We start from the raw sequence: 23,886 nt of genomic DNA, 5'->3' as shown, positions 1-23,886 counted from the left end.
TAATTTGCTCCTGAGCAAGCTGAAAAGCTGCTGAATAATACTGAATAGAGCTTATATAGGAATGCCGCGATAGGTGTCGTATTCCTATAGGTAGATGTGATCAGCTGAGAATCAGCTGATGCAAGCTTGACTCACGTGACCTGCCAGAACTAACGCTAACGCTTAATTTATGATGCAGCTTCAGCTTTACAACTTTGCAGACTGTTTACATTCACATACAGCTACATTACTTTAACATAATATACATCATTTATTCTTAATCATAATATGGTTAGTTTCTATTAATATAGAAGGCTGAACGCTTAATATGTAGCTCTGCTTGACACATTTTGTATCGGGGGTCCCTGCTCCATGTCTTTGTCGCCTAAGTGGTCCGTACCCTGAAAAACATTGAAGACCCCTGTCATAATGTGTTACTTGGCATTTCTTTGTAATTATTTTTGTAATTTACTAGCAATTTCTGAGAGAAAATAGTTTCAAAGTAAATCGTTTTCAGTGTGCTGGGTTAACAAATAAACGTAAAAATTCCTGTAGACTTACACATGGTAGTGCGTTTTTTTCCATGGGCTGCACCAGTCGTAAGAAAGTCTAGGTTTATTCATTTATTTCAAACCCACCAGTCTCGACTCTTTATGACTTTTTAATAAGGCCTAGTGAGGGATTTTTAAGAACTTTTGATGGGGTTGTCAGAGGATATATGAGTGGAAAAAATGTGCTTATGATGGCAGTGACACTGGACTTGAGCTCTTGACCCGATTTTCTGTTGGCCAGAGGTGTGCTGCAGAGTGCCGTATGACCATCCCGTCCAATATCAACACGTGAAAACTGCCCTCGCTCACAGCCAACAAGTCTCGCAGTAAAAAAGCCTTACTCAGCACTGCCCGTGGCCTAGAGAGCATTATAAAATCTGATTTATAACTCAATTAATAAACCCAGCCAGCTTTCAATTATTCAGTCATGTATCATACAGTTGTCGCCTTTGCTTTTTATACTGTATATGTTGGTTGAATAATGCAGACAAGATTATTAATTTCTCTGTGAATTGGATTTGTTTTGTTTTTCTTTATAATGCTCATGTGTATTTTGAATCTCTTAAATTTGACTTTTGCTTGATGGATTTTGTATAAATATTTATCAAAATTTCACTTGTGCAAAGTGTATAAAATGGCACCGTTCTTTGAGAAACTCAAGCCGAGATTCATAAACTGCGATCAGTCATTAAATATAAATGAATATTGTTTGTTCAGCGATATTTATGACCATTTACAGGACGCATATGCAGAACAATTCATCATGTGGATAACTTAAACATGATGAATTGAACGTTAATGTATTTTTTTTTTCAAATGATTCCTAACTGTCATTTAGCATGGGTCCAACTGCATGTCCTCTACATTCACAGATGTAGAACATCTTTAAATCTGCTTTATAATGTCATATATTAATAATGCTTGTCTTTTGCTGGTACCTCGAGTATTTCATCATGCGAATCAAATCCTGTGCAGTCCCTTATATTTGTAAAGTATTTTAATCACTTTGCTGACAGAAATTGACATAACAATGTCAAATATTTAAAGCTTTTTGTGGTTGGATTTTAACCTGCCCAAAACTTGGAAGTCCACTCGTCTAAAAGTTCAGTGTGGATATCTGATATTTATTTATTTATTTATTTTTATTATTATTATTTTTTTTTTAATGAAGGGATCAGTTCAGAATTATTAAAGGATTTGGAAACCCATTATAACATATTTTTACAAGATGAAATTCCCCCTTTAATTTATTACTATATCTAAAACATAACAGAGAAATATATATTCTATTCTAGAATATATATTTTCTAACTTTTAGGTGTTGAATTAATATTAATATAATATTCTATACAATATTCATATTAATTAATTTAACTTTTGGCATTTGGTCCATCAGCTTTCTAAACAAATTAATAAAATTGATGAATGAAGCACAAGTACCTTTCATTACCACTTGAAAATAAATAAATAAATAAAACTTAATTGAAGCCTTTAAAGGGGTCATATGACGTTATTTTCAAAGATGATTATTTTGTGTATTGGGTGTAATAGAATATGTTAGCTTTAATGTTCAAAAAGCACCTTATTTTTTTCACATTCTGTACATTATCTCATTGTTTATACGTAGGTATTACTACGGAACATTTACAAGCACAACAGGTATATTTTGTACATTTTGATTGATGCTGAAACTTACAATTTTGATGTTTAAAACATAAAATTACAATGTTATTTATAGCTAAAAATCGTAAAATATTTACAAACAAAATATTTTTTTCAATGGATTTTGAACATTTTATTGATAAGCGATTTAGATTTTTAGACCCTTTAGCACACCCCAAACCTAAACCTAGCCATTTTATAGTGAATATAAAAAGATATAAAACGTAATAGACCGAAGAATGCAGAAATGACCATTTTAGTAAAAATATAGCATTAAAAATATATTTTGAGATGCTAATCCCATTCCTACCTCTTAACCTAACCATGACTATTTCTTTAAATATGTACAGTATAAAGAAAACATGACAGACAGACAAGTGCGATCACAATAATTTATTTATTGCAAAAATGTCAGAAGCAGTACCAAAAGTAGTCCAAATGATGATGGTTGCATTCGCAGTCCTCTCTGGCAGAATACAGTAGGTTTGTGTGACGTGAAGCAGAATGCAGGTTGTTAATCGCTGAAAATATTATCCAGATTTTTATCCCGATCCACTGCTACTACTGCTTCTTCTTTTTCTTCTTCTTTTAGTTTTTCTTTTAGCAGCAGATTTTCCTCAAGAATTCGATGGTATTTTGCCCCGTCCATTTTTCCTTCTATCCTGACAAGAGAAACTCCCCAGAACAGGATATCACCGCCTCCATGCTTTACTGCAGGAATGCTGTTATTTGGATGCGGAGCTGTATTGGATTTCTGCCAGACATATCGTTTGGTGTTGAGGCCAAATAATTCAATTTTAGGCTCATCTGCCTCAGAATCTTCAAGGTGTGTTTTGGCAAAGCTCAGTCTTACTGCATGTGGCCTTTCTTGAGAAGTGGATTTTTTCTTGCAACTCTCCCATACAAGCCACATTTGTGTAGAATTTGTGATATTGTTGTCACATGCACACGATGATCACCCTTTGACATAAATTCCTGCAGCTGCTTCAGAGTTGCTGTTAGCCACATTTGTGTAGAATTTGTGATATTGTTGTCACATGCACACGATGATCACTCTTTGACATAAATTCCTGCAGCTGCTTCAGAGTTGCTGTCGGCTCTTGGTCGCCTCTCTGAGCAGTTTCCTCCGGCTCTTTCATCCAGTTTGGAGTGACCTTCCACTTCTTAATAACAGACTTCACTGCGCTTCTAGGCATTGATAAATCCTTGGAAATGTTTTTGTATTCATCTCCTGACTTGTGCCTGTCCACAACTTTATCCCGGAGATCTTTTGACAGTGCCTTGCCACCCATAGTTGATTGATTGCTTCAGTTGCATTACCAAGGACTGAAATGACAACTGAATACAATATAATAAAATGTTAATGCAGTGATTTCAGTATTCATAAGGATTCATTTGTAAGACTGTAAAGTTGTTCATATGTAAATAATTTACATTTTAGATGCTGTAAATATGTCAGTATTGTACATTTCAGTGTCTATGCAAACGCAAGTAAATGTATGTTTTGTAGAACTACATTTTAAGTAAAATACATACAAATTCTCGTGAGATCACGTTGCACTTAATTTAACTTTTGGCATCAGCTTCCTAAAGAAATTAATAAATGAAGAATGAATTTGACGATGAATTTGTCATGTTTTTATTATTATTATTATTATTATTATTATGTAATGCATTATATATAAAGGCTTTAAGTATTACTGATATTTTGTTAAATTTCCAGCAAAAATAAATAAATAATAATAATAATAATAATTGTATCGTGTTATACTCTATACCTCTACACATATCACATACACATTTTGTGATAGAAGATTTTAATCATGCCACCCACACCTATAGATTTTATACTGTTGTCGTTTATTCAGGTCGGATTTGGCACCACCTGTTAATTGCCCCAAAGCAAGCAGTGATCAGATAATAGATTACAGATCTGATAATACATTAATTCCCTCAAATACTGCAAGATATAAGACTAAATTAGATTTTGGTCTGCTACTCGCGAGCTTAATTGAAGTCAGATGCAATGTGTGATAACACGCTGAAGGGCCACACGAGAGCGGCCAATAGTGAGACCCTACATCATCTCTCCTCCCGTTCCTTCATCTTTAAGAACCTAATTTAATGAAATCGTCATGCTTTCTGATTTTATTCTCCAGCTCAGTGATTTCTCACACTCCCCCTTAAACCTCCTCCTCATTCTCAATCCCAACAGAAATAAATAAAATATAAAATCACAGAAATACACATGAAGTGCCAGGTTCGGTCCTACAGAACATTTCCACAATTGTTCCTGCGATATCAGCGACGTGAATTTTAATTTCCAGCTGATAATTGCGAGAAGCAGTCGTCTGTCAAATCCCTCTCCTGCTTCTTAACAAAAGGAGCGTGTAGTCGAGCTTTGCAATTATTTTAATGGCAGTAATGGAGCCTGTGAAATCAGAAGAGACAGTCCATTAAACAACTGCAGAGCAAAGCAATAGAAGTTTTAAAAGGTGGACTTTGGATTTGAAGACGAGTGAGATGAGCAGATATAATTGCCGTGGCTGGTGTACGCAGACATTTGTGGGTGATCTTTGCTAAAAAGGTGTTGGATTTCTGGGCCGAATTGATTTTTTTCTGAATCTACCAGGTATGGTGTTGTTAAGAAACAAGCAGTCAGCATTTATAGATTTACTTTAAAAGTTTTTCAAGAGTGAAACAGACATTTGAGATGTACAGAAGATTGTCAGCTTGAAAGAGATGTCTTATTTTTGTGGATTTGGCTGTGAATGCCTTAAGCGCTTCGATCTGTGGACTATGGAGGTCATACAAATAAATGAAACCCTCTGGAGTCAAGGACAAACGCTCTGATGACAGATAAGAGAACATCCCGTGACATCAGATAACCTTTAGAGCGCTGGAGAAAGATGGAGAGGACCTTTCTCATGTGTCTGCTAACCAGACAGATAGTCAAGCTCTGCTGGATCAGTGATTCTCAACTGGTTTCTGTGCAAGTGAGATGAGTAAATGCATGTTCACGTTTAGTCTAGAACTACAGTAACATCATGTTCACACAGCGCACACAACGCCTCTGCACTTACTCCCGATTTCTCTCAACTTGGGGACAGGAGAGCTGTCAGTCAATACATGGGAAAACAAAGTAACTGACATTACTTATTTGAAAAAGTAACTCAGATATTTCCTTGTAAATTAAAAAGCAATGCGCTACTTTACTAGTTACTCGAAAAAAAAGTAATCTGATTACGTAATTTGCATTACTTGTAATGCATTACCCTCAACACTGGTTATTACAATCAAACAATACTATTTTGTAGCATTGCCAACAATATTTTTTTGGGCATATTATTTAAGATATTTTGGGGTTAGTGAAAGGGTTTAAGAATTTGTTAAATAAGCATGTAAAACTTTTCATTTTCTAAAAGCCCTTATGATGAATTCAGAACTGTATTGTAGTATTGATATTACACTTGAAAGACCAAACACAATCATTGCCAACAGATGGACAAGTGCCTTATTGATTGTACTGTGAACAAAATGCAGGGGAATTGTAGCTATTGATTCTTAGTTAAGTTCCAAGAAAAAAGAAAAGAAAAAGAAAAACAATGGGGGGAGGGGGACCTGGTTTAACATTATTATAAACTTCAAGGAAATAACTTCTTAAGTATGAAGTATTTGTTTTAAAATATTTCAGTCTTAGCCTTAGATTCTGCTCTCACACTGAGTTTGTTGGCTGTATTTAAACTGTAAACCAATCTTGGATCTTGTTACATTTGTGTCAGCAGCAAAAATACTTTTGAGATTCAAATTGTGACACCTTTTTAAATGTGGTAAATTCAATTTCTGCTGTATCTGATCGAATTACATTTTTCAGTGTGTCAAAAAAAGGAATCATTTTTTGATATACTTGTAATGATAAAAAAGTATGTACTTGCAAACGTTTTGCAAAGTGTAAACCCACAACATTGTCTAAACATGATGTCAAGCAATTTATATTGACTTGAAATTGGATGTAAGGCAACAATAATATGGTTCAAAAGTATGTGTCAGTATTAAGAGGTGGAATTTAATAAAAATAATAAAAAGATAAGCTCATTTGCTCGGTGAGCACTATGAATGTTAAATATTCAATATTTGTTGAATATTTGAGTGTTGCCAACTACAATGATTTTTGTTCAAACACATGGTTATATCACTCTCTCTCTCTCTATCTCTCCCTATTGTTTTACCTATCAGCAGTGTAGAACCACCTACACAAGTTGTCAAAGCCTCTCCTTCAATATGCAGTGAGTAACTTCATGTGTCACTAGTTGCATTTGAAAATTAATCTCACTGGGAGGTAGAAAAGGTACTAGATGTAGAGACACTGTTTTCAGTGACATTATAGACTGATGGCATATTTTTAAGCATTGTCTCCTCAAAGAAACATTTTGAGGATATGTTGAAGAGTGTGAAGTAATTTAGATTTTGTAAATGACTGGTCTTGGTCAACAAATAATGTGGCCAAGTCAAAGCAGGGCTCCAGACTGTGACTAAAGTGGTGATAAATGTGGCAAAAATAATAGTGTTAGTTAATTAAAATTGTAGTTTACTTTGGGAGGACTTTGTGTCCATATGTGGTTTTGTCAGATATTGTCTTACCGCACGCAAGAACCAACCCGGCACAAGCCATGATGTCCAATTAGTGAACAAATTACTTATGAACTAGTTCTTTTTAATGAGTCAAGTCATGAGCCTTGATTCATTTGTAAATTAATGCTTAATAATCAGACTCAATAAGTGAATCATTACTGATTTGTTACTGATTCCCTCACTATACCACAAATGATGAAAAAGTACATTAAGTTTTTCACCATAAAGTACAGCATTTTTTTACCATTAAAATTACAGTAATTTTTTTACAGTGTTATATATGTACTAAATTTGTTGGCCCTTTTTCTAAATTTCTTTGCTTATACTCCACCTTGTTTGTTGGCAAAGTCTGTTTGATGACTAATTGATCTTAGCTGCAGTTGGTGATGAGAATGACCTTGTATTTGACGTACATCTGAGGGTTGTTGTGTGCACCATAAGGTTGTCAACATGACAGAGAACAAGAAACTGAGTGTTTAAATGCATGCAGGACTCTGACCTTCTTTCCTGTAGTGTGTACTTGGCCTTAACGGTTGGTCTCTCAACAGCGTAGACACCATCTGCAGAAGCTGTCAAAGCCTTTCCATCAGTATAGAAACTAGTCAATTTCTGAGAATGAATCTCATCAGAGATTGTCAGATCAACGCCAGTTTTTTTTTCTGTCAGAGAAACAGCTAGTTTGAAACTTTCAAAGAATTATTTGTCTTGAAGGCCTAGTGTTTAGTACACACTATGTGGTGCAGCCTAGTTTAAGTGTGTTCAGTTCTATTCTGTAATAAAGTTGCTTCTTTGAATCTCTGGTGAAGTAAATCTTCAGAAGAGGGTCGCTTTAGTTCCCACCATAACCTCATGCCTCTTATCCTCCGTCGTTCGGATCCACAGGCCATTTCATACCCGACAAATGAATTATCCTCATGAAAGGGATGGCATCATCCCTAATATGCCATGGTCAGGCTTGTCTGAATAAGCAGCCAGGCATATTAAATCATTCTTACACAGATATTAGGTCTATTCTATCAGAGAAACATTTAAAACACCGGGCCAGGCTGCAGGTTTGAGCTCTGAAACATTTAAGTGTTTCTGTTCATCTGAGACTGATATGTAATTCATCCAGATATTAAATCCCACTCTACTTTGCTTCTGTCTGAATTATGTTTGTCACCATGAATCTGCCTTCATAATGTTTCTGCCAAATTGAGCTCAATGACTCATATATCTTTTACTAATGCATTTGTGCACACTAGAGTTCCATCGTTTCATTGGTGATTCTTCAATCTAGTAACATCCTTGACTACTTGAAATTTAAAAGTTCCTAAAATTATCTTTAATCTATTAAAACGTTTATCACCTCTCCTGGACTAAAGATTTGATCATGACCTTGATTAACCTTCAAGTGGAATCTTGATTAAAGTTAAAAATAATATTTAATACATTTAATACTATATTTTATAAATAGTATAAATATCACACATAAATAATACCATGTTTGTATTTTATTATTTTGTTTTATTTGTTTATTTTTATAATTGTTGTATATTTTATGTTATCTTATAATATTATATATGTTCATAAAATCGTATAATAAATAATAGCAAAAAAGAAAGTAAAAAGAAAAAATATTAAAAATATTAAACTAAAAGTATTCATCAATATTTTAATAAATATAATATTCAAATAAATATTAAAATATATAATATAAATATATTTTGTATGGAAAAATGCAAATACAGTCTTCTTTATTTTAACACTTTTATAAATATAATATTGGATTGAAAAGGTCTTTGTAGGGGAAAAGCCCAATATAGAGAAATCCTGGCAAATAAAAAAAAAAGGATTATTTAAATATATTTTAATGTACAATTTAAAACTTTTCCTTTTTAAAATGATCCTCAGAGAAGAGATGTGCTCCTAACTGAAGCATCACCCACATACTGTAGGGCTCATATCTCTATTAATAATCTGCGTTTATTGTGTCATATTATAAGGCTCACATTCGTTCATTGATGTGCCATACGCTCAACTGAAAATGGCATCTCTCCATGGTGCCTTTCAGTGAAGATGTTGAGTCTGAATTGGAGCTGAGAGCAGATTACAGAAGTGAGTGTGAGAGGAGGATACGGCTGAACAGAAGTTTGGCTCTTAGTGCTTCCCTTCACAGGGGCCGGGAGGAGCCGACAGAACATGGGAAACGAATGACTGGAGGAATTCTGCTTGACATTCAGGCTTCATTAACAATGTGCTTCACGAGACACATGAGTGGGAATGAAAAATATTTGCAATGTCTCATTTTCACAATTATTAGAGAAACAGAAACAGTTACATATATAAACAGACAAGTTACATAAATGTATGTTGACGGAAACAATTGGAGTCAGTGTTGGGGAGAGTTACTTTCAAAGTAATGTGTTATATTATTGTGTTACTCTTAATAAAAACAACCAATTACAGCATTCAACGAGGCATTTATTTATGTATTTGGGAATTATTTTATTTTTTTTATTTTTTTTTTTCAGCAGGGTAGCAACATCTTAGCAGCACTCAACCAACCACCTAGAACATCCTCACAACCACAAAGCAATGTACTGAAAACACTCAGAGAACCCCAGCATAGCTCTGAGGGTTGTTGTGTGCACCATAAGGTTGTCAACATGACAGAGAACAAGAAACTGAGTGTTTAAATGCATGCAGGACTCTGACCTTCTTTCCTGTAGTGTGTACTTGGCCTTAACGGTTGGTCTCTCAACAGCGTAGACACCATCTGCAGAAGCTGTCAAAGCCTTTCCATCAGTATAGAAACTAGTCAATTTCTGAGAATGAATCTCATCAGAGATTGTCAGATCAACGCCAGTTTTTTTTTCTGTCAGAGAAACAGCTAGTTTGAAACTTTCAAAGAATTATTTGTCTTGAAGGCCTAGTGTTTAGTACACACTATGTGGTGCAGCCTAGTTTAAGTGTGTTCAGTTCTATTCTGTAATAAAGTTGCTTCTTTGAATCTCTGGTGAAGTAAATCTTCAGAAGAGGGTCGCTTTAGTTCCCACCATAACCTCATGCCTCTTATCCTCCGTCGTTCGGATCCACAGGCCATTTCATACCCGACAAATGAATTATCCTCATGAAAGGGATGGCATCATCCCTAATATGCCATGGTCAGGCTTGTCTGAATAAGCAGCCAGGCATATTAAATCATTCTTACACAGATATTAGGTCTATTCTATCAGAGAAACATTTAAAACACCGGGCCAGGCTGCAGGTTTGAGCTCTGAAACATTTAAGTGTTTCTGTTCATCTGAGACTGATATGTAATTCATCCAGATATTAAATCCCACTCTACTTTGCTTCTGTCTGAATTATGTTTGTCACCATGAATCTGCCTTCATAATGTTTCTGCCAAATTGAGCTCAATGACTCATATATCTTTTACTAATGCATTTGTGCACACTAGAGTTCCATCGTTTCATTGGTGATTCTTCAATCTAGTAACATCCTTGACTACTTGAAATTTAAAAGTTCCTAAAATTATCTTTAATCTATTAAAACGTTTATCACCTCTCCTGGACTAAAGATTTGATCATGACCTTGATTAACCTTCAAGTGGAATCTTGATTAAAGTTAAAAATAATATTTAATACATTTAATACTATATTTTATAAATAGTATAAATATCACACATAAATAATACCATGTTTGTATTTTATTATTTTGTTTTATTTGTTTATTTTTATAATTGTTGTATATTTTATGTTATCTTATAATATTATATATGTTCATAAAATCGTATAATAAATAATAGCAAAAAAGAAAGTAAAAAGAAAAAATATTAAAAATATTAAACAAAGTATTCATCAATATTTTAATAAATATAATATTCAAATAAATATTAAAATATATAATATAAATATATTTTGTATGGAAAAATGCAAATACAGTCTTCTTTATTTTAACACTTTTATAAATATAATATTGGATTGAAAAGGTCTTTGTAGGGGAAAAGCCCAATATAGAGAAATCCTGGCAAATTAAAAAAAAAGGATTATTTAAATATATTATAATGTACAATTTAAAACTTTTCCTTTTTAAAATGATCCTCAGAGAAGAGATGTGCTCCTAACTGAAGCATCACCCACATACTGTAGGGCTCATATCTCTATTAATAATCTGCGTTTATTGTGTCATATTATAAGGCTCACATTCGTTCATTGATGTGCCATACGCTCAACTAAAAATGGCATCTCTCCATGGTGCCTTTCAGTGAAGATGTTGAGTCTGAATTGGAGCTGAGAGCAGATTACAGAAGTGAGTGTGAGAGGAGGATACGGCTGAACAGAAGTTTGGCTCTTAGTGCTTCCCTTCACAGGGGCCGGGAGGAGCCGACAGAACATGGGAAACGAATGACTGGAGGAATTCTGCTTGACATTCAGGCTTCATTAACAATGTGCTTCACGAGACACATGAGTGGGAATGAAAAATATTTGCAATGTCTCATTTTCACAATTATTAGAGAAACAGAAACAGTTACATATATAAACAGACAAGTTACATAAATGTATGTTGACGGAAACAATTGGAGTCAGTGTTGGGGAGAGTTACTTTCAAAGTAATGTGTTATATTATTGTGTTACTCTTAATAAAAACAACCAATTACAGCATTCAACGAGGCATTTATTTATGTATTTGGGAATTATTTTATTTTATTTTATTTCTTTTTTTTTTTTCAGCAGGGTAGCAACATCTTAGCAGCACTCAACCAACCACCTAGAACATCCTCACAACCACAAAGCAATGTACTGAAAACACTCAGAGAACCCCAGCATAGCAACAGATTAAAAAACACTTAGCAATCGCATAGCAATAACCTGGCAACCACATAGCAACAGGATAAAAGCCACTTAGAATCTTTAGTAACACCATAGCAATGGGTATAAAAAATAACACTTATTCAAATGTCTTAACAACAGAATAGCAATACCCTGGCAACCACAAGTAAAACAAACAAACAAACACTTATGCTGCATCCTAGTTTGCATACTATCCATCCTAAATAGTATTCGAATTAGAATTAGTATGTCCCAAATCATAGTATGTGAAATGAGTATTCCAAAGGTACCCAGTTGGTTTACTATTTCCGGTAGAAATTTGAAGTGCAGATCCGTGCACACTCCAATGGCAAATATTGCCCACAACCCATTACGCGTTGGAAGAGGATTCGATTAAAACTACTAACACAAATTTAAAAAAAATAATATGCGAGACTGATGGGCAGGTAGAGCAAAGAGTTTATGTGATACATAATAATAATAATAATGTTACCTGTGGTATATTTAATCTGCAACAACATTATGAACTTTTATAAAGATACATTTGGTCTTTAACTTTTAAATGTATCGTTATGCAAACACATGAGGAGAGTTCTCTGCATGATAGACCCGCGACTGGCAGATCAATGTGCCTCTTCATTTCTCTCCAGTACGGTAGGAAATTAAATTAAACTAAATGTGGATGATGTTAACTGTGACAAGATGATTGACTGCGCAGTTTAAATGTACGTAACTAAGCAACAGAGAGGTCAAGTAGTGTGTCCCAAAGCTTGCCTACTGTACTATACTGAAACATTCTCAAAAGTGTTTTTTTTTCTTTCACAAAAAGGGTACATACTTTTAGGACATAGTATAAGTAGGCGAATTAGGATGCAGCATTACCATGTTGGAAACCACATAGCAACAGCAGGCTTAAAAGCCATTTAGAAAACCTTAGCCACTGAAAAGCAAAAAGTGAAAAAAGGGGGGAAAAATTATATATATATATATATATACCCTGCAAGCCACATAACAATGGGTTAAAAGACACTCAGAACACCTTAGCAACCACATAGCAACAGGTTAAAACAATTAAATACAATAAAAAAACAAAACAATTAACACACACTCCCTAATAATCACATATCACTACCTGCCATGTATAATTTCTTCCAAAAATATAAATCTAGTTGTTAATTATGTAAAATTATGCATCTGTAAAAGTTCTTGTTCATATGCGCACAGAAGATTTCAGCAGTGGTAGCTCTTAATTAAAGTCCAGCTGTCCTGACCACCTGATGCTAGCAGTGTGTGAGGAACATCTAAGCTGCGTCCGAAATCGCATACTTCCATACTATATAGTAGGCGAAAAACAGTATGCGAGGCGAGTAGTATGTCCGAATTCATAGTATTCGAAAAACAGTAGGCGAGAAGTACCCGGATGACCTACTACTTCCGCCCGAATTCCGTAGCATTTCATACTATATAGAACGTACTTTTTTAACGGTCGAGAAGTACGTTCAAATTCAAATGTAGTACCTACTAAGCAGTATGCGATTTCGGACGCACCCCTAGTATCTGATGGACAGGAGGTTCAATGGGCCCAGATGGACTCAAGGATTGTTCAGCACCTCCTACAGAGAGCTGAGGATTTCACTGGGAGTATAATATGTTTCTCTCCTCTCCGTAATAGAAAACCCAGTCAGAAAATGACAAAAAGTGATGTGTGCAACCTGTCCAGGTCATATTTCATTCCAACAGCCAACATAGGAAATAAAATCCTGTTCTGCAGCTGAAATATTCAAGCTTCACTTTCAAGTGTTTTAGTTTTAGGAGATCTCGACTTTCATTTTGTGTTTAGAAGAGGGGAAAGTCATATTTAATAAGGGACGCCATTACACATGGCGTCCCGTGCTTGTTGTTCCGTTTCCAATGGAGCTCATTAGTTTGGGTAAAGAAAAAATATATATTTTTGTCACTGAAGGCACAAAGGCGTTCTGATGAGCCAGTGAGGTAGCGTTAGCAGGCTAATTAGTGCACAGCTCTGTTGTGTGTTAGCAGCATGGTGACTTTCACTGTAACGAGCTGCTCTCGTTGATGTCACCTTCTAATTCTGAATTTCTTGGGTTTATTTGCTTTACTTTTGTAAATATATGTAAAATCTGCTTAATAAAACAAGTATGTTGCCTAGATGAGCTGTTCACACCAACGTAAATGTTTTCGAATGCGATTTGTGTTACTGTCTTTTTGAAAAACAGGTGAGCTGGAGGTGAGTTCACTAAAACATGGAAGGCGCCCTACACCCCCCGGTAATGTTTGATCTCTTCCCTCCTCACTACCCTCGATGGTGGGGGAGCCAAGGGGTATGTGGACTTTCCCCAGTTGGAGCGTGCAGTTGCGGTGCAGTTGTGCCTGCAAAATGCTGTCACTTGAAGGAATCATCCGTAGCTCCCGTCCAAGGCCTGTAAGCTGATGGAGGAGTGCTATTCCTGGCTGAACCTGGCTGAGATGCAGGATGCCAACAAAGTTTGCTTTCGATGCCCCCATCTCCCAAGCTGGATTCTTTGCCCCCCTGCAGCATCGACACCTGCCCCACCCCACCCAGAATCGATGGAGGAAACTCTTCAATTTGGGTGTCGAGCTTCCTACAGGAAGAGGGCACAGCCCACCTCTCAGGGCACCGCTAAGTCCTCTAAGAAAGCCGCAAAGCGTCTCTAAGATGGGCAACCTAGAGATGGAAGGGACTGCTATTTTTCTGGGGCCGGTAACATCTGGGCTTCTTCGCCGGGGGAGGGCCAGGGGCTTAAAACACCAAGAACGCCAGTGGGTTATGACCAATCCTGGATCTACGAGTCTTGAATCAGTCCCTTCACAGGCTTCCGTTTAAGATGTTGATGCAGTTGAGCATTCTTTCTTGTGCTCAACACAGGGATTGGTTTTCAGCGATCCACCTGAAGGACACTTGTCTCGATACTGCCTCAACTCAGACCATTTCTCCACTTTGCTTTCGATGGTCGGGCGTATCAGTACAAGGTCATCCCCTTTGGACTGTCCCTGTCACAAGTGAGCGTGTCCAGTCAGTGCTGAACTGCCTGAATTCATTCAGGGGGAAAACAGTGGTTCCTCTAAAACAATTTCAGAGGCTCCTGGGGCAAATGGCAACCACAGCTACAGTAGCGCTGCTCGGATTGCTACATATGAGACTGCTTCAGCATTGGCTGCACAGCCAAGTCCCGAGATGGGCATGGCACCACAGCACACATCAGGTGATTATTTCCTCGGTTTGTTGTCATCTTTTCAGCCCTTGGACAGACCTTGCTTTGCTACAACAGGGGTGCCCTTGGAGCAAGTGTCGAGGCATATCGATGTTAAAACAGATGCCTCCAGGACGCTGGCCCTTCACTGGATTCATTTGCTGTTGAAAAGGCAAGCATGTACTCATCCAGACGGACAACACTGCATACATCAACCATCAATGGGGAGTTGCTCTTGTCCCATGTCGCAACTCGCCCACCATCTCCTTCTTTGGAGTCAGATATGGCTCAAATCTCTGCATGCTGTTCCAACAGGGGTGCCCTTGGAGCAAGTGTCGAGGCATATCGATGTTAAAACAGATGCCTCCAGGACGCTGGCCCTTCACTGGATTCATTTGCTGTTGAAAAGGCAAGCATGTACTCATCCAGACGGACAACACTGCATACATCAACCATCAATGGGGAGTACGCTCTTGTCCCATGTCGCAACTCGCCCACCATCTCCTTCTTTGGAGTCAGATGTGGCTCAAATCTCTGCATGCTGTTCATGTTCCAGGGGAGCTCAACCCAGCAGCCGATGCACTCTCACGACAGCTTACCCTCCCTGGAGAATCAAGACTCCTTCCACAGGTGGTTCAGCTGATTTGGAGTCGATTCGGGGGGCACCATCTGGCACCCGCATCCCAATCTCTGGAACCTGCACATTTGGCCTCTAGACAAGGCATGGCAGATTTCACTGGCTTGTAACAGGCTGTGATAGATACTATAACTCAGGTTAGAGCCCCCTCTAATAGGCAGGCTTAAGCTCTGAAGAGGAGTCTGTTCATTGATTGGTGTTCTTCGCTTCCTACAAGTTGGAGTGGAGGCTGTCCCCCTCCATTATTGGCACATCACGATGCAATGCATGGAAGATCCTTGGGGAAGCATGACCTGATCATCAGGTTCTTGATGGGCGTGAGGAGATTAAATCCTCCTAGATCATGCCTCATTCCCTCTTGGGATCTCTCTGTGGTTCTTGCAGGACTTCGGAGAGCCTCCTTTTAGCCACTTGATTCAGTTAAGGTCAAGGTCATGTCTTTGAAGTGCTCTTGGTCGCGCTCACTTCCATCAAAAGGGTTGGGGACCTGCAGGCATTTTTGGTCAACAAATTGTGCCTTGTGTTTGGGCCAGTTGACTCTCACATTATCCTGAGACCCTGGCCTGGTTATGTTCTGGGCGACACCTATACCTTCATGAGATTCTATAATCTCCGGGTTGAACCGGTTTCCTCCCGTGTGTTGGGATTGAACGAGTAATTTGTGGGAGGACTGGCTCTGTGTCTCGTTTGCGGCTCCATTCCTCTGGTTTGTGGATACGTGCGCTATATCTTCTTCCAGTGTAGTTACCTCTGAAGGGTGAACCCTGGTTGAGTTCCTCCAGCACCCTGTGGCATTCAGACTCAGCGGAGGAGTCTTCAGGTTCAGTACTTGTGTTATATGCCTTTGTCACCCCCTGTACCAGGTGCCCATACATGTGAAACTACCTGGTATATAGTTTCCACTGTACGGTTTCCCTTGATAAACCTGTGTCTTTCCCTTGACAGACCTCTCTGTCAATATTTGTTATGTGCCCCCTGAGGTAATGGGGTCATTATTTTAGTATATGTATTTGTATTTTATATGTATATGTATTTTAGTCTATGCTGCAATTAGTCATATGAATTCTCACATTCCTATCTCAGTGTGATTCTGCACCCCCAATGTTTGCTTTATGTTTTCTATCATGCTTACTCGCCAGCACCTGCATCCTCAATTTCGGCTAATTTCGGCCAAATTTCATAGGCATAAAGGTCCATTGTTCATTGTCAATAGTGTAGCAATGAAGCACAACTCATGCACAAACCAAACAGCTTGCTGTTGAAGAACAGTGCAATGAAGAAATCGCGTGATGGCGTGACCAACTTGAACTGGTGCCATATCTGCATTGGTGAAATCCATCATCTGTATGTGAAGTTCCTGATGATGTGGATTTTGCATGCAAAAATTTGCCGAACAGTGGTAAACATGAACACACGTTTAGTGTGAACAGGCCTTAAAGTGATAAATCACCCAAAAATTAACATTTTGTCATGATCATTTAGTGACCTTCATGTTGTTCCAAACCTGTATGAGTTTCTTACTTCTGTTGAGCACAAAATAAGATATTTTGAAGAATGTTGGTAACATTCTTCCGTAGTACAGAAATTGACTTCCATAGTACAGAAAACAATGTTATGGAAATCAACGGCTACTGTCAACAGCTTGGTTACTGTTTGGTTACCAAAAAAACAAACAAAAAAAACAACAACAACAAAATCTTCTTTGGATGAGTAAATGATTTGGGTGTACTATCCCTTTAAGCTTGTAACTAGCTTAAATAACCACTTCAAACCTTTTCTTCATTCAGGTATGTTTTGGGAACATTTGTATTTTTGCTATCAACATTTTTTCAGTAGGGATAATTTCTCAAAGAATGTTGACCTCCACCAGAGACGTTAGTATGCATTTCATAATTATCCTCTGTAATAGCAGATGAACATATATTGATTGAATTCAAGAAGAGCAAAAGTCTGCAAGATCAGCAAGTGCGTCTGACCAGGTGGCTTTCAGTCTGTTTAGACACATCTAGCATGTTGAACAGGTTTTAGCTTCATCACGCAAGGCTGTTGGAGCTTAAGTGTGGGCCGTACTGCAGACCACAGCTATCTCTAATTTATGCATCATTCACACTTTATATAATAAACAACCCCTCTTTTTCAGCAAGAAATGAAATGCGTTTCATATTGAATAATTTAATCAGGATGTTGGAGGCCTCTTTTATGGGTTCATATATTTAGGTGGAGAAACAGGATAAAAAGTCATGGCACATTATTCAGACTGCAAAGAGAAAATTACCAGCCAGTCACCCTAACTAGTGGAACTTCTTAGCACTGAAATCCTGCTTTTACTCTCGTGGAATTTGTTTGTTTTATGGCCATTTCTGCACGGCGGTGCAAATTGGGAATTATTAGATAGCTTCAGCCTTTCCAAACAAGTAAACATAGCGTACCTTTGTGGATAAGAAATGTGAAGGCTTTAATTGAATAAAAGCTTTAAAAGCATACCTTGAATTCAGCTTGCCGTATTATTTAGCTAATCCTATTCATCATAGAAAGGACATAATTCAGTTAAAGGGGTCATATGATGCGATTTCAAGTTTTCCTTTCTCTTTGGAGTGTTACAAGCTGTTCGTGAATAGATAAGATCCCTAAAGTTGCAAAGACTAAAGTCTCAAACCCAAAGAGATATTCTTAATGAAAGGTAAGACTAGTCCACGCCCTCCTAAAACGCCTCGTTTAAAGACACCCAATGTACAGTATGTGGAAAATAATGTGTTTTTTGAACCTTAAACCACATAAACACATTTCATTACACCAAATACACAAAATAATGTTCTTTTTAGCAACATCATATGACCCCTTTAAAGCAAAAATAGTCAATTGAAGATGTATTAAATTCAGGATCTAGAGGCATAGTAATCATTTACTGGCCTTCATGTCATTCCAAACTTATTATTTTTTTCTTTCCTGTGAGGCATAACATTACTTATTTAGCTTAATAAATAGGTGCTGGGACTATCAAATGCTAAAAAGTAGTGTATGTATTTGAGGATTTGTGTGAGGACTCGCCTGAAATTGAGATTCACTGTATTTACTGGTCTTATTTTTATTAAGGGCAAACTTCTGATCTTCTTTGCAAGAAGATAGCAGAGACTTCTCTGTTTTGATGCACTATTGTCACCGCTAATGAGGCAACCCAAATTAGTAGTGCTTCAGCCTTGATTTTAATTGGTGGTTATGAGAAGGTAGTGTTTGTGTGTGTGTGTGTGTGTGTGTGTTTCTTTTAAATTGTAGAAAGAAGAATTGTAGAAAAAAAACAGGGCTAGTTTAGGGAAGTTGCTAGAAGGATCTACAAGTCAGTAATTAATATTTTAGTAACTAATATGTTGAGTCAAACATCCAACTGCACAAACGTACGTTTTCTCTAGCAGTGGTATTGTATGTTGTTTCAGACTCTGAGTTCAGATAGGGAAATTTTTTGTGTGGCTTTTCACCTGAAAACAAAAATGTCAGTATCATCATATATATTTTTAATAGCTGTAAACACAATAAAGCTACACTGGGATATATTCAGGCAGGTATCTCATAGAGAGAGAGATTTTAAACAAAATTTTGAACTATGTTCTGAGGACAAGGTTATTTTTCATAAAAGTCAGATGAGGTTGCCATGTATGTTATTCTATAAATCCCATATACTATAATACATAAATTAGGTACTGTGTAGATATCAAAAGTAATTAAGACATTAAAATAACAATAATTTTAAAAATTACGAGGTCAATATATACACTGAACAAAATTATAAACGCAACACTTTTGTTTTTGCCCCCATTTTTCATGAGCTGAACTCAAAGATCTAAGACTTTTTCTATGTACACAAAAGGCCTACATCCAAAGTAGGGTTAAACATCAAATGTCTTGACAATATCCATTTAGACCTAGCATTCTATTTTCTCACTTAAACAAATATAGCGTTTATTGAATTCATTGAGATAATCCATCCACCTCACAGGTCAAGATGTGTGGCATATCAAGATGCTGATTAGACAGCATGATTATTGCACAGGTGTGTCTTAGGCTGGCCACAATAAAAGGCCACTCTGAAATGTGCAGTTTTACTGTATTGGGAGGTCCGAAAACCAGTCAGTATCTGGTGTGACCACCATTTGCCTCACGCAGTGCAGCACATCTCCTTCGCATAGAGTTGATCAGGTTGTTGATTGTGGCCTGTGGAATGTTGGTCCACTCCTCTTCAATGGCTGTGCGAAGTTGCTGGATATTGGCAGGAACTGGAACACGCTGTCGTATATGCCGATAATTGTTTTATTGCTGACCTTTTTACCCCCTTACCCCATATAGTGTGACAACATGCCCCATTTGCAGGGTCAGTTACTTAAACCGCATTTTTCTGGTCAATAATGGTATTAATGTTCAGTAGCTTTTAAATAAATAAATATAAGAGTAAGCACTGTGACATTTAACCCTGGTCTTCCCTATTATTTATACAGTATTTAGTGTTTATTATTATTATGACTTTATTGCTTTATTAAAAAATTTATACTAACAATGTGATCAGTTTCCCACTCCATGCCATATCTTTCTGCAGTATCTTTTAATTAATTTTTATTGATATTGGATTAGACTTCTTGTCCTGAGCGCATAGCCTTCAGTTGGATGGTTTATTAACATTCAGCATTATTCATGCATTTTAAAGGTGCAGTATGTAATAATGACTAGTGGTTGAAATGGGTACTGCAGTCTAAATTGAAAATATTGTTTCTCCCGCCCCCTCCTCCGCAGACTCAATACCCACGCGGGTTGTCAGATTGAGGACACACAACACAAACCAGCACAACTGACAATGGAAGGACGACAAACCTTACACTGTAAAAGTTATCCGCGTTTTAATATTCCTGTGGTCATTGAGCTTTTTAGATGGATGCCGAGGCTTTTTAGGTTGGGTAGAGTCCGCAACTTTTGACCCAGTTTGTTTGCTCACTACCATGGCTGCAGTATGCTGTGTTTTCTGCAAACTGGCAACCCGGGGTGTTGAAATACTATTGGGTAAACTGTACGTGGGCGGAATCACACAGTCCAAAACAAAAACAGACATTCCGACACAGAATGCACATTTTCAAAGTAGAATAACTGGCTTTAGCGTTGTTTTTCAGGAAACAAGTATGTGAACTTAGCATGTTTCCTAAATATCTGCAAATGTATTATGGTGTTTTTATGCTTTAGTACAGTCAAAAAAATTACATACAACACCTTTAATATTGTTATAGGAAGGTCTTGTTCAAAGCAGATTCCATGTAACATTCACAATTTTATTAGAAATGATGACATCTCTGTAATTGTTAAATAGACGTGGAATGTCTTATTGAGCTCAGATCACCGAACTTGATATTGTTGGCCATTGTGCCAAGTGTTTTTACATGTTCAGACTGTTTACAATAAGTACAGATTTGGAGAATCTGAGCCTTACATTATTTTCACTGGCACGGGACAAAAATGGCTGTTAGCCAGCGATCACTACATACCTTCGCACTGCATTGAAGTAACTAACCCCTGAGAGCTGAGAGCCAAATGTAAACCAGGAAAGTCAACAAAATCGAGGAGAAACCCAAAATGGGCCAGAAAGAGACGTGTGAGCATGTGAGTGCTGGGAAGCGAGACCTGATCCAAACCCAGTAACATCCAGCCAGCATGAGGCAGTGGAGAAAATGTCAGCAAAGGAAATGAACAGCCGTTTCACTGGAGCAGTCAGGATGAATCTGATTTAACTGGCATGATACGCTTTTCATTCATTACAATGGGGATAAGAGCGGGGGATCTGGGACTGGGCGGACAGCCAAACCGCTGGTTCTCACAGCCATTTTATAACTTAATATGCACCATGAAAGCTTACAAGAGATGTCTCGCGTGCCACTGGCATCCAAACGTTCACAGGCTCTGTTACTGTACGTTGGCTGGGTTTTTAATGAAGGTTTTAGCTGAGGCCCAGTGCTGCGGTTTGCTCTGTCCAGCATATTCAGCTTTGATGTAGCCGCAGACACTTCTTTCGCTTGTAAGACAGATGGATGCCAAGTCAATTTGATCGGGCCGAATCGTGCACCCAGTCATTTTTGACTTTTTTGAGGGGTTTTGAGAATGTCCTCCATCGGGATAGCAAGCATTTTTTTGCTCTGCCTGATCTGTTGCTGAAAATGAAACACGTAGTAAACTTAATGAGCCATCGCGTGCTGCGTCTTAACGTCTTAATGGGAATGACTGAACTTTCGTTTCTTCACAAAGATCAGTCAGTAGAGGTCTTGACATCATTCTTGAAGTCAATGTGAAATTAAACTCGAACCTATTACTTTCTTAATAAATGTTCTTGGCCTTATTTTGCATGATTCGTCACGCAGCCTTATTCCAGAAATTGAACGTTTGTCTTTATAAACTCGGTCCACCTCTAAAATGGCAGTTATCTAAGCCATTGTTTTAGACTATTATTGTAAATAATCCTTTGTAATTCAGACATTTTTACATAGTTTAAAAAAATAAATAAACTGTTTTTATACATACAATGAAAGTCAGTCGGCTCCACTGTTATTTTGAACCCCATTGACTTTAATATTATTGACGAAAACACACAGAGACAGATTTTTTTTTCTTTTCTTTTCTTTTTTCTTTTCTTTTCTTTTCTTTTCTTTTCTTTTCTTTATTGTAAATAATCCTTTGTAATTCAGACATTTTTACATAGTTTAAAAAAATAAATAAACTGTTTTTATACATACAATGAAAGTCAGTCGGCTCCACTGTTATTTTGAACCCCATTGACTTTAATATTATTGACGAAAACACACAGAGACAGATTTTTTTTTCTTTTCTTTTTTCTTTTCTTTTCTTTTCTTTTCTTTTCTTTTCTTTTCTTTTCTTTTCTTTTCTTTTCTTTTCTTTTCTTTTCTTTTCTTTTCTTTTCTTTTCTTTTCTTTTCTTTTCTTTTCTTTTCTTTTCTTTTCTTTTTTTCTTTTCTTTTCTTTTTCTTTGTTTAATGCAGAAAATACAGGTTTTAAATGACATGGCAGTGAGCTAATTATGATTTTTCATTTTTTGGGGTAACTCTCCCTAACCTAAATGGGTAACACTTTAGAATAGGGAACACATATTCATTATTAACTAAAAGTTTTCCCTCAACAAACTCCTAATTTGCTGCTTATAAACAGTAAGGTAGTTGTTAAGTTTAGCTGTTGGGTGGATTAAGGGATCTAGAATATGGTCATGCAGAATAAGCCATTAATATGTGCTTAATAAGTACTAATAAACAGCCAATATGCTGGTAATATGCATGCTAATAAGCAACTAGTTAATAGTGAGAATTGGTCTTAAAATAAAGTGTTACCCATTAATGATTATAGCAATAATAATATATAATTACAGGTTGGTAAATAAATAAAGTTACTAATATGGTAGCATGCTACATACAGCATCAATGCTTTTGAGGATGACTTGAACTTCTATTTCTAAATACAAGTTATATCTTAATTCCCAGCAGAAAGAGGTTAATATTGTTTCCTTGAGCTACATTTTCATCCTCCTCAATCCACTGCAAACTTGTTTTCAATTCTGCCTCTATTCTGGTGTAACTACCCTTTTTCACCATCTAATCCATTCTTGACGGATAAAATCCCACTCTACGGTTTTTTTTTTCTTTCTTCATTTAATATCTAGTTCCATTTGAAAAAGCATCACATTATGGAAGAAAATTGGTTTGGGAATATGTTCTTTAAAGTTTTAAATTAAATTGAATCTAGATATGATGATTCTCTTAATATCGTTCAACTGTAGTACAGTATGTGTGGTCACAATTGTGGTCTGCTCTCCAGGGGCCCCGACAGGAAGTCATCTAAAGGAAGACATGAGCCACTGGCAGCTTCATGCTCACTACTATCCTCCTCTACTGCGATCCGCAACCATCCGCAAGTTCATGGTTGGATATGAGATGCTAGCGAATGAACAGAGGGATCTTACACCTGAACAGGTATGTTTTCTTCTAAACGTACAAAAATGACAGTGTTTACAATAACATGTTCTAGTCTTTGGCATTTAGCATTATCCAGTTTTCACATAAATGATCCTATCCTAAAGACAATTAATATAGAAAAATAATGAATTAGTGGGAAAAAAAAATCATTGTAGCAACAACAACAACAACAACAACAACAACAATAATAATAATAATAACAACAACAACAACAACAACAACAACAACAACAACAACAACAACAACAACAACAACAACAACAACAACAACAACAACAACAACAACAACAACAACAACAACAACAACAACAACAACAACAACAACAACAACAACAACAACAATAATAATAATAATAATAATTATTATTATTATT

General features: G+C 36.8%; 1 protein-coding gene across 1 annotated transcript in view; it reads left to right on the top strand.

The window, feature by feature from the left end:
- LOC107756536 (galactose-1-phosphate uridylyltransferase-like) overlaps positions 1-23,886 on the top strand; it is a 47,885-nt gene that overhangs the window by 19,185 nt on the left and 4,814 nt on the right. The window contains exon 2 of the mRNA XM_016573691.1: positions 23,356-23,510. Within this exon, the coding sequence (XP_016429177.1) occupies positions 23,356-23,510 (155 nt within the window). The remainder of the gene's footprint in view (positions 1-23,355; positions 23,511-23,886) is intronic.

Source organism: Sinocyclocheilus rhinocerous, unplaced genomic scaffold (genome assembly GCF_001515625.1).
Source record: "Sinocyclocheilus rhinocerous isolate Xijiao unplaced genomic scaffold, SAMN03320098_v1.1 scaffold2277, whole genome shotgun sequence".
Lineage (NCBI taxonomy): Eukaryota > Metazoa > Chordata > Actinopteri > Cypriniformes > Cyprinidae > Sinocyclocheilus > Sinocyclocheilus rhinocerous.
Note: the sequence above shows the minus strand (reverse complement) of the source record. Positions and strands in the feature narration are given on the sequence as shown.